The sequence below is a fragment of the Ceratotherium simum genome, chromosome 26 (genome assembly GCF_057802395.1).
Source record: "Ceratotherium simum simum isolate JZ-2026a chromosome 26, ASM5780239v1, whole genome shotgun sequence".
NCBI lineage: Eukaryota > Metazoa > Chordata > Mammalia > Perissodactyla > Rhinocerotidae > Ceratotherium > Ceratotherium simum.
In genome coordinates this window covers 24,335,694-24,353,246 of record NC_141925.1, presented here as the reverse complement: position 1 = coordinate 24,353,246, position 17,553 = coordinate 24,335,694, and the positions used below count along the sequence as shown (strand labels likewise).

The following is a 17,553-nucleotide window of genomic DNA, read 5'->3' as shown; positions in this document are numbered from 1 at the left end:
ATGTGAAAAGCATGAAAGAACTGATGAGACAGTAAGAAGTAGCAGGCCAAAACAATCGAAGGATCCTAGAGACATAAGCAAAGCAGAGAGAGCTGCCTTTGCCTGTGTGTGTTTGACAAATCCTGAAGAAGTTTTGCTGAGTGCTGGCAGCCTCCAACAACCTCCTGCGATTCGGAGGACAGAAGGTCAAAGTCAGGTCTGCCCAAGGCGGGACATGTAACAGGAGACAGTCCAGAGGACTGTGGGGAGTTTTCTTGGCTCAGAGCAGAGCTGGGGTGGAGGGGACTCGTCCCCGAAAGGCTGCAGCCCCAGGAATTCTCTTGTGGGAGGAAGAAATCCTTGTGGGAGGAAGGCTTCTTTATCCTAGACCTTGGAGAAGGTCCCCCAAAGAATATTTCAACAGCAATCAGCAGCAGAGACTCCACTCTGGGTCATCTACTCTCTACCATTCCTCTAGCAAACCTTTGGTAAATGCCCACGTGGTTCTGAGGCCTTTGTTCATCGGGAGGGAGACACATGAGAACACAGCACAAGACAGTGTCCCAGTGGGCGCCCCAGAGGACTTGACTCTTGTGGAGCTCATCAGGCAGAGGCCAGAATGGGGGCAGCCTTGGTAGAGGGAAGCGGGCTAACCAAAGCAGGGAGGGTGAACACCTTGCCCCATGTGCTTGGGGCGTCGCAGTTCAGCGTTCCTGGGCAGGACCCTGGGAGGGCTCAGCTAGCCCCGCCGCAGGCTTGTCAGCACTGGGACACAGGGCCGTCAGCATCCAGGAAAGCAGAGACGGAGTAAAAGCCAGGAGGCCCAAGGGAACTTGGAAAGTCTGATCATTGCTGCTGGGCCTGTGAGGAGGACATGGTTTTAGGTAGAATGTCCTAAGCTGTATTCTGTGAGATATTAATGGAGTGGTTCTCAGCCCCAGCTGGATATCAGAATCCCCTGGGGAATTAAAAAAAAAAATCCCAAATGTTTTAAGCAAGAATCGTAAACAGATGCCCAAACTAGTGGGTCTGATGTGAAATGGGACATTTACATAGTCTCCAAGTATCTCCCATAAGACACTTACTAATTACACGGTGGAAAACAGCAATAACTGGACGCGGGAGAAACCAGGAAGAGACCACCTTAACCCACGGGACAGTGTCTTGCGCCTTCTAATATGAAGCACCGGGGACACCATCACCTCTGTGCTGTTATACTGCCAAGAGCGTAAAACCTGAATGTAACCCTGAGGGAACCTCAGACAAAACCAAGTGAGGGGCATTCTACAAAGTCACTGGCCTATAATCTTCAAAATGTCAAGGTCATGAAAGGCAAAGACAGCCTGGGAACTGGTCCAGATTGAAGGAGACTGGAGAGACCTGATAATAAATGCAGTGGTGATCTGGGCTAGACAGATGGTCTTTTCTTTTGCTATAAAGGACATTAGTGGATGGTGATGAAATCTGAATAAGATTTGTAGGTTAGTGAATAGTTTTACATCAGTGTTAATTTCCTGACTTTCAGACATGTACCATCGTTGTAAAAGAGTGTCACTGTCCTTAGGAAATACTGACTGATGTATTTGGAGGTCAAGGGGCATCGTGTCTGCAACGGAAACGGTTCAGGAAAAAAATAGCGTGTGTATACATAAAGAATGATAAAGCAGATGTGGTAAAATATTACATTTATGTAAGTCTGAAATTACGTACAAATAAAAGGTTAAATCAATATCAATGTCTGAGCTCCACCTCAATTAAATCAGACCCTCTGGGCGCAGCCAGACTTGAGAACCAGAGTGTAAATGTATTCCACTGCCAGCAACTTTGTGAAACACTGAGTTAAAGAAATTGTTGTAGAACTTGGCAGAGCCTTTAATATCTTAACTTGCATCGTGAATCTCTAGGAGAGGAAGGCAGTACTCCATTTCGTAAAGTTATTGCAGTTCCACTGCAGAGATTCGAGGAAACAATGTTTTAAGACCATTTACTATGTAAAAAGCAGTTTTCTGGAAGTGAAACTTCTCCATCTCAGAACCATACAAGCTTTAGTTCATCTAGTATTACCTCCCAGGCAAAGCATGGGCCCCTACCTTCTGACAGGCAGCCAGCCTGCCTGACAGCAACCTTCGGGGATGGGGCCACCCCAAGAGTCCCCCTTCACCTGGGACAGTTAAGGAAGGGCTTTTTTCTGGCTGACGTTCCTTTGATCGCAGCCAAGAGCCCCAAGCCCTAACCTCCCTCCCCCCACCCCAGCACCTCCTCCCTGACCATTAGCAAGGGGCTAAGACAGTGTGGGCCCTTTAAAATAATCCAATACAGCTGCATACAAATGCACAGTGTAATAATTTGATTAGGAGAACCTTTTAAAAAGAAAAAAGATAAAAAATATTTCCTTTTAGGCCACCTCTCTGGCTGAGATGGTTGGAGTTGTGTTTGTAGAGCATCTTAGAAGGAAAGCAGCTGACCACAGGGGTGCTGGACAGGTGGAACCCTCCTCCCCTCCGCCCACCTAGAGCAGGAGGAACCTGCGGCCGCACCGCTGGCTTCTTTGCACCCTCTCGGCTGCAGGCTGCAGAGGGGGAGTGGCTGCAATAGAGGGATAAGGTAACAGGTGGTAGCTTCTCAGGCACATGGCTTCTTTGCCCACCTCTAAGTGGTCTCTGAGTGTGGTCCGTGTCAGGGGTGAGGAGGGAGAAATACCTTTCTCTGGCTTCCGAGCTGACACATCTCGTGACATGTCTAGACTAGAGTACGACCTCTGGTCAGCAACATGGGTCAATATCCATGCTGCAGGTGCCCACCAGCAAATGGTCTGCTTCCAGGCCTCAGCACCTGGCTCAGAAAGATGGTCCCACCACCACGGCCTTCATTCTCTCCTCCAGGCTTGTGAGTCATTCAGGCCCTTGGAAAGCTAAGCTACACCTCTGCCTGCACTGGCTTAGCCACTCATAAAACGACCTTCCCTAGCTGGAACTGAGTGGCTGAGGCTGTTCAAAGAAAGAGAGATAGCCACTGTCTGTGGCCAAAGTGTCCCAGAGGACACTATCCCTTACGCCGTGCACTCAGCCCTTTTAGAGCTGCAGCTTGAGAAATGCCTTTTGAACTCTTAGAAAATCACTTTTTCCCACCCAGGAATGGCTGCCCATCCTCCACTGGAATATGGAGAGGGAGGCCTTTGACCTTGTTTCCCTTTGACCCCTGCTGCCAGTGTGCCACCTTAAGGCCTTTTAAAAAAAGAGATGATTGTTAAATGAAGACACAGGGGCTACTTTCCATTTTCTGCAAAGCAGGAGGAGGAGAACCAGCTGGGAGGCAGCTGTGGTGCACACGGCAGAAAGCACAGCAATGCACCACAGGACTAACGGGACTCGGGCTAGTTCCTGACTAGGGCTCTTGGCGCCTCTTCAGTTTCTTGACAGTTTTAATTAATCCCTTTAGAAAATGGGCTGATGTGTGTTACACCACCTGGATCAGCGCCATAGGAACATACAGTAACATATGTTTTCCCCAACTAGACTCGGAGCTCTCTGTGGGCAGGGGGAGTCTCGGCTATCTCGCCCGCTCTCCCGTTCCCAGGATGGCGTTTGGAGGTGAGGAGGCCTTACTCGGTGTTTAGTCAATAAATGTACGAACGTTTAAGAGTCTCAAAAGTGAAATGCAGCAGAACTGCAAGAAGTTGGGACTGCAGTTATGAAACAAGCTTATAAATGTTTAACCCTAGTTCAGTCAATGCCAGAGAGAGCCCACACCAAACTGGTCTCAGAAGCGGTCACCTCACTTTGCCAGCAGATGAGAGGGGAAGGGACAGTTTGCCTTTTACTGTCATGTGAGCCTGAGTCACTCTGACTTACGCAAGCCAAACTCCAACCAGGTTGAGTGGGAAAGGGCCCAACTGTGGCCAGATGATAAACTTGCAAATCAGGGAGAATATGGGGGTGGGGAAGGGTGGGCTGGAGAGCCGAGAAGTCAACACCTCCAATCAGAATTCAGTGTCTCCTCTCCCCACCCCCAGTCGGCCTCACCCTTTTGTTCTGCTCCCCAACCTGGCATAGGGAGCCCCATCAGATCCCTTTGTCCAAGCTAAAAACCTTGGAATCTTCAACTTCTCTCTTCCCAACTGGTCCCTCAATTTGATCTCAGAAATTGCCCTTGAACCCATTCTTGCTTGTCCATCCCCACTGCCACTGTCTCAGCTCAACTCCATTACCATCTCTTGTCTCCTAACTAGCCTTGCATCTCACCCAGTCTACTCTCCATGGAGCCTTCATTGGCTCCCTGTGGCCTCCAGGATAAAGTCCAGGTATTGGAGGCCCTCCACATCCTGCCCTCTCCTTCCCCAGCCATACAGGACTAGTTCTCACTCCCCACATGCAATGCCCTGCAGGCACTCCTTCACGGCCTTTGCACACTCTGTCCCTTCTGCCTGGGCTCTCAGTCTTGTCTGCCTACTGACCCCTAGCTCATCTCTCCTCCTTCCTGAGGCTGTCCCAGATCCCCAGGCACAGTAAGCCCCATCTCTGCCAGCCCACCAACTACACTGTCCTGTAACTGTTTTTTTTAGGGTATCTCTCCTTTCTGGACTGCTTGCCCTTCAAGGCAGGATCCTTGCTATCCTTGTGTCTCTCTACATGGGGACTGCCTAGTGCCAGGTGCAGGGTAAGCACCAGCAAAGCTCTGCAGAATGGCAGCAGGCAAAGAAAATATGAGACCACGAGCACAGGCAGAGCCTGTGAAGAGCCAGATGGGAAGAAAAGAAGAGCCCTGGAGCCACCAACAATGCTTAGGGTGTTGACTCTGGTGCATGGTTGTCACCCCCACTGGGCCCTGTGTGTGCCACCACCCATATGTGCAAGGCAATTATTTCAACTGCAGGCTGAGACTCATTAGTGAGTCATGAAACTATTTCTTGGGTAACAACTGGCACTTAAAAAGTAAAACAGAGGGGGCCGGCCCCGTGGCTTGGCGGTTAAGTGTGCGCGCTCCACTACCGGCGGCCCGGGTTCGGATCTTGGGTGCGCACCAACGCACCGCTTGTCCGGCCATGCTGTCCCACATACAGCAACTAGAAGGATGTGCAACTATGACGTATATACAACTATCTACTGGGGCCTTGGGGAGAAAAGGGAAAAAAAGGAGGAGGATTGGTAATAGATGTTAGCTCAGGGCCGGTCTTCCTCAGCAAAAAGAGGAGGATTGGCAGATGTTAGCTCAGGGCCTATCTTCCTCACCAAAAAAAAAAAAGTAAAACAGAAATAGACTATACATAGTAACAGTAAAAACTATAGTTCATGTTCCAAGTCTGATACATATACATATAAAATAAATATGTATGCTGTGGGAAGGCAAAAGAATATGGACTTTGGGTTTAAAATTGGGCTCCTCCACTTATTACCTGTGTGACTTTTGGCAGATTACGTATCCCCTCTGTGTCTCAGTTTCCTCATTTGATGGTAACCCCCATTTTAGGGTTGCTCTGAGGATTAACTACATAAAGTACTTGGAATAGTACCTGGCACACAGTAAGGCCGCACAGACATTATTATTATTATTATTATTGGGCCACCGTAGAGAATATATTTCCTACAGTAAGTTATGGTCAAAAGAGTTTGAAAAACACTGGTATTAGGCACTTTATACCATCATCCCATTTTATTTTGACAATTCTGTAGGCAATTGTCATCCCTGTTTTAATGATGGAGAAACTGAGTCTCAGCTGAAGTGATGGCCTAAGGCCACATGACTAGTGATTGGCAGCGCTGGGATTTGACCTCCACCTTGCTGCATCTATAGAACAGGAGGGCTAGGGGGATGAGGGCACCTAGAAGTGGGCTCTAGGGAAGGTGGGCCCCAAGGGAGAGGCTGGGGAGTAGGAATCTGCTTATCCATGGCAGGAAAGGCAAGCTGGGGTTGTGGCCTGTAGGCTCCTGCAGCCCAGCGCCCGGCCGAGGAAGGAGGAGGTGCCGCAGACCAGTGGACGGTACTCACTTGCACTCGGCCTCTGCATCGGCCTTGGCAGTTGTGTAGAGGCCCCGCAGCTTTGTCCGGTAATAGGGAGAGACTGCAGAGTAAAGACAGGGAGAAAGAGGCATGGGTGAGGGGCAGCTGGCAGTAATGGGGTGCTGCTTCCAGGAAACTGGAATCAGACTTTGGGGGGCGCAGAGAGGCCACGGACCGAGGTATGAGCTTTACTGGCTCAGAAGTGCTCCCCGAGGCGGATAGCCCAAGTTCAACAAGTTTACATTTTCATATGGTAAAATGTTCTCACTGCATCTAGGAGAGGACTTTCTAACCTTTGCCATAGCATGACACACGCAGAAAATATTTCTCAGCATAGGAGAAAACAGAAAACAATTCTCAAAGCTGCTCAGAGCTGGAAAGCACCAGCCTAGGAGCCTGACTGTCTAGGGCCTTGGGGCATGTGCAGGGCACACTGGGAGGGAAGCTGTCTCTAGAAAACACCAGCTAACTGGGGTGCCTGTGCACTCTAAGGGGGGTCCTGGATGCCTCCTAACAATTTCACTGACTTTCCAGTCCCTTGAGTTGGGGGATTCTAAGGTCCCTTAGCACTAGGCAGTCTGTCATCTGTCTCTGGGTCACCTTAGGTCACCAGCCTAAAGGAAAACTGTCCCTCTGGCCTAAGGAGCAGTTCATTTTGGATTATGCAGATATATGCAATAGTCCCTTTTGGAAATGACACCATGTTCCCAGTCTTGGCCCACACCCCCACTCATCCCCTCCTCTCCTGAGCCCAGCTACTCACTCTTGTTCTCTGTCTGCATCCGCTCGTGGGTCTTCTGGATGTTCACTAAGTTGTGTTCGCTCCGCGAACGCTCTTCCTGCAAGGATCAAGTCAAGAGGACATGAGGAGGCCCTTCATCCTGCTGTGACACCCTGCATTCCAGGCCAGAGGACCCATAAACATGGCCCTCATTTCTAAATCCAAATTCAGGATAAGTTCAAAAGGATTTTCTTCCCTGACTAATAGAAAAGCGTTACAAAAGGCATTAAAGTTAAATCATAAGTTATACATTTAATGACTCCCTTTACCAAAAAGAGAAAAATTGATCTACAGATTCAATGCAATCCCCATCTAAATTACAGCTGAATTCTTTGCAGAAACTGACAAGCTCATCCTAAAATTCATATGGAAATTCAAGGGACCCAGAATAGCTAAAAGAATCCTGAAAAGAAAAACAATGTTGGAAGACTCACATTTCCCGATTTCAAAATTTACTACAAAGCTATGGTAATCAAATAGTCTGGTACTGGCATATAGATCAATGGAACAGAACTGCGAGTCCAGAAATTAACACATATATCTATGGTCAATCCATCTGAGGAAGAGGGAATGGGGAAGGATGCTGGTACAATTCTTCTCCACATCAGAGGTCCTGGGACCAGCACTGCAACTAAAGATGCCGGAAGCAGGGATGATTCCTCAAGAAGACATTGTAACTATACGTTTTAACCTTTACATCAGAATTTCTAAGTGCCTGAGGGGATGGGTTGTGGCTTCACCCCTTCTGGCAAAATGGGGTTAACAGTGAACACAGCTGTACTGCCTAGTGGTCAGAGTAGCCCACCAGTTCGCACCTATGTAAGCCAACCCTACATGAATGGACTTGCTGGACTAGCGCTGCTGCCAGCAATCTGGACCAGCACAGTATAGCCAAACCTAATGTCCTTCCAAAGGTAGAAAAGTTGGTGTAAAAATCAATCACAAATGGATAGAAGGAGCAACAGTAGCTGAGGGTCAAAGAATGAATAAATGGGTTATGCAATGAGGGAAATTCAATAGTTAATTAGTATCTTGAGAGAGGCTGAGAGCAAGAGAATAATATTGGCTCTTGGCTCAGTTATACCAGATGACCAGTTTGCCAAGATCACCCCTGCTTTTGGAACCTGACCAAGTCAAATGGATGCCTGCAAAGCTGAGTGGCATCCCTCTGAGAGGCATTTTAGTTATATGGTATAACGATAAACTAGACTAACTGTTGATGACTGAACAGAATTCTAGTAATGTGTCAGTATCTTTTCTTTCTTTATCTTTTAAATTTTATTAATAAAATATTTTTAGAGCAGTTTTAGTTTACAGAAAAACTGAGCAGATAGCAGATAACAGAGTTCCCATATACTATACCTGCTCTCCCCTGCACAGAGTTTCACCTATTATTAACATCTTGCATTAGTGTGGTACATTTGTTACAATTAATGAACCAATATTGACAATGATTATTAGCTAAAGCCCACAGATTACATTAAGGTTCACTTGTTGTGTTGTACATTCTATGGGTTTTGACAAATGCATAATGTCCTGTATCCACCATGACAGTACCCTACACAATAGTTGCACCTCCCTAGAACTCCCCTGTCCCCCTATCCATCTCAGCCTCTCTCCAAGCCCCTGCAATCACTGATCTTTTTACTCTCTCTATAGTTTTGTCTTTCCCAGAATGTCATACCGTTGGAACCATACAGCATGTAACCTTTCAGACTGGGCTCTTTCCCTTAGCAATGTGTGTGCCAGTATCTTTTGACTCTTACTTTTCAGGTTACACCCCACTATGAAGGATATCTTCCGGGAAGGAATTTCCGGGAACTGCTGCCTCCTAAGCCATCGGGCTGTGTGGTGTGTGGCTGCCAGCACATTGACCACTGTGGAACTATAAACCGGGATGATCGAATGCTTAGAAAGGTCCCAGTTATAATGGACAGAATACAGCAGCGCATGCCCAATATGCCACAGCGAGTTATGCACAAGTATGTATCACCTTTGTTTTTGTGAATGAAAAGCTATTTTTTAGAATAGGAAAAAAATGGGTTTCTGATAAGATTAAAGCAGCAGACACCACATGGTGGGTCCAAATTCCCCTGGGGAACAGCCTCACCCTGAGATGAGGAAGGTTTTGAGAGGCCATATGATACACTCAGGCTAAATTACATCTAGGTGTTCCCACCACGCATCTAACCCTAGTGTGGGGCACCCAACACTTTTGGGTACAAAGTATGTATCCTACCTGCACCCAGACCATGAGCACACAACAGCAACAAAATGCCTGGCGGAGTAAGCAACATTGTCCCACAGATAGAAAAGGGCTTTAGGGGAGACAGGTGTTGGTGTGTCCACGTGGGACAAGCTGAATGCACTTTTGGCTTTTTTTTTGTGAGAAAGATCAGCTCTGAGCTAACATCCACGCCAATCCTCCTCTTTTTGCTGAGGAAGACTGGCCCTGGGCTAACATCTGTGCCCATCTTCCTCCACTTTATATGGGATGCCACCACGGCATGGCCTGACAAGTGGTGCATCGGTGCGCCCCGGAGATCCGAACCCAGGCCGCCAGCAGCGGAGCACGTGGACTTAACTGCTACGCCACGGGGCCGGCCCCTGAATTCACTTTTGGAGAAGCAGCATTATGGAGGGAAAGATTTGTTATTTAGAATAAACAGACTAAGTGAGTTCTCCTGCAGGAGGAAGGCAAGAGAGTTAGCCTGGAAAGACAATGAGGCTTTAGTAAAGTGGGTCAGGCCAACCCAACAAAGTAACGCCTGATAATTCTAGGACCTATCTGTTGTCGAGAAAGGGCTTGCACCCTGACCCACCAGAGTCTCTGGACTATTTTAATACAGATGGAGGCTGAAGTAATGGGGCAATGGCCCTCCATCCTACCTGCTGAGCCCCAAGGGGCACACCTATGGGAATCTCATGGACCTCCAAACCAATGGAAGCCCTCTAGAGGCACTTGTAATTTACACTGATGCACCATGACTACCCTTGATCCAAGAATAGATCAAAGTAAGACATATGCTAAGTACAGCTAGCAGAGCTAGGACTTTTACTTTGAATATCACCTGTGTCCTCCTTGTAGGTGGGAGGTAGGTCCTGCTATACAACAGCACACAAGGGAAACCAATCTCAGTACAAGCTGTGAGCTGAGACAGAGTGACTGGCTTTGTCCCCAGCTGACTTAGAAATAACTGAATCGTGGCCAACTGTAATAAAGCCTGTCCATAATAATATCTGTTAAATGGGCAGGGCCAATCCTGTTGGGAAGGCATAACAAAGAGCTCTGTAATTCTTACTGATTTGTTTTGTAATGAAACTGAGTTTTACCATAACCATACCTCAAAGAGGTGTCACACTCTGGCATTTTTTCTAAGATTCAACCACCTTATATAAATAAGTCTATGATAATACTGACACTAATGACAAAATGTATTAGGAGATTGAGTAAAATCCTTCTCAGAATGTAATACTCATGGAAAATGAGGAAAAACTGGATTTAGCTAACCATCAACTAATTTCTACGCTGAACAGTTCTGCACAAATTTATCAGGAGGTACAAATAGTGGTTGATGAAGGGAGGAAACAAATGAATACAAAAATATGAAAATGTATGTACTGGTTCCATAAGACAGATGAGTTATTTCTTTAAATCTATCCCTACCCCACACTGGCTCCACCAAATATCAGGCATATTCATACTGATCTGCTTGCTGTATCTGTTATATAAATGCTACACTAAATGTAGATAATAAGACAAATATGACTGTTTTGCTATAAGAGGGCCCAGCTCAAGGGCCAGGGAGGTGGTGTGGGCAGTAAAAGATTAACTCAGCAGGCCTGGGTTTTCAAACCCTGCACATTTCAAAAAAGGTTTGGCCCTTGACCACCTCCTGGGAGATAACCTCTAAACCCTTAGAATACCTCGCCTGATAAGAGTTTGTTTACCTGGGGTAAAGGGGGGAGGAAAAGGAGAGTGGCTGCTATTGGGTACCAGGCATTTTTGTCAGGTAATGAAAATGTTCTGAAACTGCTCGTGGTGATGGTTGCACAACTCTTTGAACATACTAAAAACCACTGAATTGTACACTCTAATGGGTGAATTGTGTGGTATGTGAATTATATCTCAATATAGCTGTTATTAAACAAAGAGAATCATGAAATCCTGCACATGATAGAAAATCAAACAGGAATGGTAGTCAAGATTACATCATCTCGGTTCCTGCATGTCCAATCTCTCTGAACATTACATCCCCGCCCCGCCCCCTCGTGGCTCTGGGTCACAGTCCATGTTCCCCTCTAGGAGAGGAGGTCGTGGCTTTTTACCTGGGTTTGTTTGATCAGCTGATGGAGCTCTGTGAGAAGTTCTGCAATGCGGGAATCAGCAGACACAAGGGCCATGGTATATGGGGGCACCTGGGGTGGAGGAGGAACAGAAGAGAACCTCATTAGTGGCTGTTGTGGGTTAAACTGTGTCCTCCAGAAAGATATGTTGAAGTTCTAACCCCTGGTACCTGTGAATGTGACCTTATTTGAAAATAGGGTCTTTTCAGATGTAACCAAGATGTATGTTAAGACGACGTCATACTGGAGTAGGGTGGGTCCTTAATCCAATATGACTGGGGTCCTTATAAGAAAAGGAGAAGAGACACAGAGATAGACACATACAGAGAACACCAGGTGGAGAGACGGACACACACAGAGAAAAGTCGGCCAAGTGACAGAGGCAGAGATCAGAGTTATGTAGCAGCAAGCCAAGAAGTGCCAAGGAGTGCTAGCAACCACGGGAAGCTGGGAGAGGCATGGAACAGATTCTTCTTCTGAGCACCCAAGAAGGAACCCATCCCGGACTGTGGAACCAAGCCGACCCCCTGAGTTTGGAATTCCAGCTTCCAGAACTGTGAGAGAATACATTTCTGTTGTTTTAAGCCACCCAGTTTGTGGTAATTTGTTACAGCAGCCTTAGGAAACTAATACAGCGGCAAGTTGTCCTGGAATTCTACCCCAATCCAAGGATGTCTATATTCAGTATGTTCACCAAGTCAAGCCGTACTTATTCAGTACCTTCCAAAAGCAGCATGCCTGGCCCTAGCTCTGCTGCTACTCTCCTGACAAATGATTCAAACATTCTGGTCTCCATTTTTTTAATCTGTAAAATCTTATTTAAGATTTTATATGAAGACATTTTCCCCGTCACAAAACACTTACTTCCTTACTGTAAAGGGGAGAATTATTAACTACTAAAAAATATCTGACTTAAGATAAGATGAATGTATTCTGATGAAAATAAAATGTAATAAAAAGTAATTGGGAAAAGAATAAAAGACAATAAAAGGTAATAAAGGAGGAGTTATCTTTGCTATTTATTTTAACTAGGTAAAAATGGACATATGCCTAAAGATAAAGATAGATTGGAAAAAACAAGAAGAAACTTTTTAGGGTGCTGAAATTTTTGCATGATACCGTGCCTTCTTAGAAAGATTGTTCAATTAATACATCTCTATATCCACAAAGATCAGATTCACACTGAATAGAATAAACTTCCCCCTCACTAATAAACTGTGAACTCCATGTATTTAAATATTCATATCTTCTTAAATTTTCTGCTTCTCTTTATTAAAAAAGCAATATACAACCTAGGAATAGAGGGGGAGCTTCCTCAACCTGATAAAGGGCATCTATGAAAACCCACAGCCAACATCATACTTAATGGTGAAAGACTGAAAGCCTTCCCCCCTAAGATCAGGAATAAGTCAACACTGTTCTGGAGGTTCTAGGGAGGGCAAGTAGGCAATGAAAATGCAATAAAAGAATCCAGATTGGAAAACAAGAAGGAAAACTCTCTACCTACAGATGACATGACCCTGTATACAGAAGATCCTGAGGAATCCACTAAACAACTATTAGAACTAGTAAAAAAAAAAAAAAAAAAAAAGTTAGAACTAATAGCAAGGTCACAGGACACAAGATCAATAGACAAAAATCACTGTATTTCTATACAGCTGTAGTGAACAATCCAAAAATGCAATTAAGAAAAAAATTCCATTTACAATTGCATCAAAAAAATAAAATACTCAGGAATAAATTTAACCAGAGAGGTGCAAAAATTTTCACTCTGAAAACTACAAAACATTGTTAAAAAAATTTAAGAAGACCTAAATAAATGGAAAGTTATCCTATGTTCATGGATCAGAAGACTTAATAATGTTAAGATAGCAATAGTCCCCAAACTGATCTATGGTTTCAATGCAATCCCTATCAAAATCCCAGCTGGGTTCTTTGCAGAAATTAATAAGCTCATCCTAAAATTCATTTGGAAAGTCAAGGGATCCAGAATAGCCAAAACAATCTTGAAAATGAAAAACAGTTTTCCCAATTACAAAACATACTGCAAAGGTACAGTAATCAAGATGGTGTGGTACTGGCATAAGGATAGACATAAAGATCAATGGAGCAGAACTGAGAGACCAGAAATAAACCCTTATATCTACGGTCGATTGATTTTCAACAACAGTGCCAAGACAACTTAATGGGGAAAGAACAGTCTTTTTGATAAATCGTGCTAGGACAACCAGATATCCCCATGTAAAAGAATGAATTTAGATCCCTACCTCTGACCACATACAAAAATGATCTAAATAGACAGTTTTCCCAAGAAGTTATCCAAATGGCCAACAAGCACATGAAAAGATGCTCAATACCATTAGCCACCAACAAAATGCAAATCAAAACTACAAGGAGTTACCATTTCACACTCGCTAGGAAGGCTGTAATCAAAGAGATATAAGTGTTGGCAAGGATGTGGAGAAATTGTATGAATGGATAAAGTGTGGTATTATCCATACAATGGAGTATATTACTCCACAATAAAAAGGTATGAAGTACTGATTCATGCTACAACATGGATGAAGCTTGAAAACATTACACTAAGTGAAAGAAGCCAGACACAACAGACCACACTGTATGATTCTATTTATATGAATTATCCAGAATAGGCAAATCCAAAGAAATCGGGGGCGGGGGGGAGGAGCATGCTGAGGGAGAAAGGGGAGTGACTATTAATGAGTATGGGGCCTTTGGGCCAGGTGATGAAAATGTTCTGAAATTGATTGTAGGATGGCTGCACAACTCTGAATACACTGAAAACGAACGAATTGTACATTTTAAATAGATGTAAATCCCCATCACCCCCAGCCCTAAATAAACCCTAATCTACTTCCTCTCTAATAGATTTGCCTATTCTGCACTTCATTTCTTTTTATTGCTGAATAATATTCCATTGTCTAGATATACATTTTCTATATCAATTCATCAACAGATGGACATTTGGGTTGTGTTGACTTTTTGGCTATTATGAATAATGCTGCTAGGAATACTCACATACAAGTCTTTGTGGATATATTTTCATCTTCTAGGTATATACCTAGGGTGGAACTGCTGGATCACATGGTCACTCTGTTTAACCTTTTGGGGAACTGCCAGACTGTTTCCAAAGTAGGTGCACCATTTTTACATTCTCATCAGCAATGTATGAGGGTTCTGATATCTCTGCATCTGCACCAACACGTATTATTGTCTTTTTTATTACATCCATCTTAGTAGGTGTGAAATGGTAACCAGTGATTTTGATTTGCATTTCCCTGATGGTTAATGATATCGAACATCTTTTCATGTGTTTATGGGCCATTTGTGTATCTTTTTTGGAGAACTGCCCTTTGCCCATTTTTATTGGGTTATTTTTTATTATTGAATTGTGTCCTTTGACGCACGTTTCTAATTTTTATGAAGCCTAATTTATCTATTTTTCTTGGATTGCTCGTGACATTGATCCATTTTTTCTCACATGTGCATCACAATTTTTACCAACACAGCTTTATATCATGTATTTTGGTACAGAGAAGAACATGTGCCTTCAAAAAAAAAAAAGTCTAGTTGCATTAGCTAGAACCACACGAAATAATGGATCTCGAGTTTAGACATTGGAAGTGGATAAATTTGAGAATGATCAGCATACAGGTCGTTACTAAAGTCTTGGGAACTGATGACGCTAGGGACTGTCTGCTGAGTGAGAAAAGAGGAAGGAAGAAAGAGCCCCACTGAGCCACAAAGGTGAAGGTGTGGACCCAAGATACAAGTTCAGCGGAACGATGCTGGGAAGGAGGGAATTAGCATGGAAAAGGGTTGTTCTCTCCTGCTAAATAAAGAAGGAATCCTAGTCAGACCCACCTGCTTTCTACATGCCCACACCTGTGCATATTAAAATTGGGGGAGAGGGTCGGCCCAGTCGTGTAGTGGTTGAGTTCTTGAGATCTGCTTTGGCAGCCTGGAGTTCACAGGTTCGTATCCTGGGCGCGGACCTGTGCACTGCTCGTCAAGCCATGCTGTGCCAGCATTCCACATGCAAAATGGAGGAAGATGGGCACGGATGTTAGCTCAGGGCCAATCTTCTTCAGCAAAAAAGAGGAAGATTGGCAATGGATGTTAGCTCATGGCTGATCTTCCTCACCAAAAAAAAAAAAAACGAAAATTGGGGGAGGCCCCACAACCGGGCAGGTGGGTTGTCTTGATACTGCACCGTCACCATATGGCCAGCAGGCACTCCCACCGTGCTGCCAGGTGACCCAGTTGCCCTTCCCTCATGATTCTGACATTTCAACCTTCTCTCTCCTCACCACCCTTGCTCCTGCCCTCAGATCCGGCCTGGGCCCCCTTAGCTGACGTCCAAGGTGCCTACTTTGCTCAGAAGAGAAGCCAAAGACTTTATTCCCATCATCAAAATGAGGAGCTACTATCAAAATGAGCAGCACCTGTCACCTGGGCCGCCCCCTATAGTGGGAAGAACTGTCTATTACTTACTGAAGATCAGCCCCTCCTCTGTGCTCCGAACCCCATCTCCTCTTGGACCATCTGATACTCCTTTCCTAGCTTTAGGAGCAAACAAGTATACTTTAGGACAGCCCATCTTAAAAAAGCATAGGAGCTTCTGAACCCCACACATCTCTGTTCCTCTTCACAGCAGAACTTCTGAAGTTGTCCAAGCATGTGCCTCTACATCCTCGTTCCCATTTTACTTTTCAACCCACTTCAATTTAGCTTCTCTCCTCACCAGTCCAGCAAAAATGCTCTCAAGAGAATGAATAACCTCCTACAGGTCAAAGCATTAGATCCTTTCCGGCTTTATCCGACCTGACCCGTTAGCATCTTGACACAGGTGCCCCCTCCCTCCTCTGACTTCAGGGCCTCCCTCGCGCATGGCTCGCCTCCGGCTCCTCCTTAGTCTCTTGGGCTGGCCCCTCTCCTGCCTGTCCTCTAAGTGCTGGCGCTCCTCAGGGCTTGAGCCTGGCCACTGTCCCACACACTCCTAGGTCTCCTCCAGCCCCCACCCCTCCCCCTGCCCCCGTCTGTGTGATGACATCTCCGTCAAAGCAGGAAAGTGTACACAAGGGGGTGATTAACAATACCGAATGCCACAGAAAAGGACGCGAGCTGTCTCTTGAACCTGACAGGACGTTATTGAGGACCTCAGGGAAAACTCTTTCAGTAGGAGAGACAGAAGCCACCATGCAGAAAGGGTGTGGTTCAAGGAGCAAATGTAGCTAACTATTTCCTCTTAGCAGGCCTGTGACGCCAGAGAGAGCAGGTACAGGCTTGAGGGGGAGGCAGAGTGGCCAGAGGGTTTACAGGTGGAGGAAATGTGAGTGTGTTGGCTGAGCGGCGGGAGCATGCCTAGTCCAAGGGACAGGAGGGTGAGGGACGGGACCAGCCCTGAGACAAATCCAGTGTCCTCTCTCATTATTTGCTACATTCCCTCCGGCCTGTCTTACCTACACACAAACACAGATGTCCTGTCCCACCCCATCCTACCCTCCATAGAGGCTGAATGGCATACCCCTTCTCCTTGCCAAGGATACAAACGTTACACTTTTTTCAAGGACCAGCTCAAGACTGGTCTTGCCTGACTAACCCTAAATAAGCCATCTTTTCTCTCGGTTGACTCTTCCTGGAACCTACCTTGACTTTCCAACCTTTCCAAAGCCTTTATAAACCGGCTTTCTAGCCAGTTGATGTAGGTAGATCTTTTCTTCTCCAACCAGACTGGAAGCTCCTCAGGCAAGAAGAGCCTTCTCTGCTTTCATCAACAATCCCTTCTTCAACAACCCCACTGATAAGCAGTGTCAGGGACTTGGCAGGAATTTCATAACTTTTTCTACCTTACACACCATCTCTCTCCTGCCCTGACCCCCATCCCCGCAGTTGGGTCCATCCTGAATTTCCTGTATCACCTATTCCAAACTTCTTTTTCAAGTGTAGCCTTTTTCCTTGGCTCTGGGCTACCGCATCATCAACAGTGAACCACATGGTACCGACTCATGAACCACATGGTACTGACTCCCGAACCTATCTCTAGCCCAGGCGGCTTCCCCAAGATTCAGAATCTTATATAATCATGCTAGCTGGACATCTCTACTGGAGAAGACTCCAAATCACCATGCCCAACACAGACATTCCTTATATGATTCTCTCTACTTCTGTATGCCAGGAACTTTCTATAATAAAAGTTTTTAAATCAATAGTCCAGAAAATATTCTAAAATTAGATTATGGTAATGGTTGTACCACTCTGTGAATATACTAAAAAAAAAAACCCAATGAATTGTACACTTTGAATGGGTGAACTGTATGGTATGTGAACTGTATCTTAATAAAACTGTTAAAAATCAGCATGTCCAAACCCAAACTCTTCACCTCCCTACCCACCCCACCCCCAAAACTCCTACGTGGAGCATGCTTCTT

General features: G+C 45.4%; 1 protein-coding gene across 2 annotated transcripts in view; it reads right to left on the bottom strand.

Annotated features, from left to right (window-relative positions):
• SGF29 (SAGA complex associated factor 29) overlaps nt 1-17,553 on the bottom strand; it is a 36,533-nt gene that overhangs the window by 2,911 nt on the left and 16,069 nt on the right. Inside the window, exons 2-4 of one of the 2 annotated variants that reach the window (XM_087417251.1) lie at nt 11,087-11,176; nt 6,740-6,815; nt 5,965-6,037 (exon numbers count right to left, since the gene is read on the bottom strand). In XM_087417251.1, coding sequence (XP_087273377.1) covers nt 5,965-6,037; nt 6,740-6,815; nt 11,087-11,176 — 239 coding nt within the window. The remainder of the gene's footprint in view (nt 1-5,964; nt 6,038-6,739; nt 6,816-11,086; nt 11,177-17,553) is intronic. The other variant, XM_087417252.1, reaches the window with a different exon arrangement.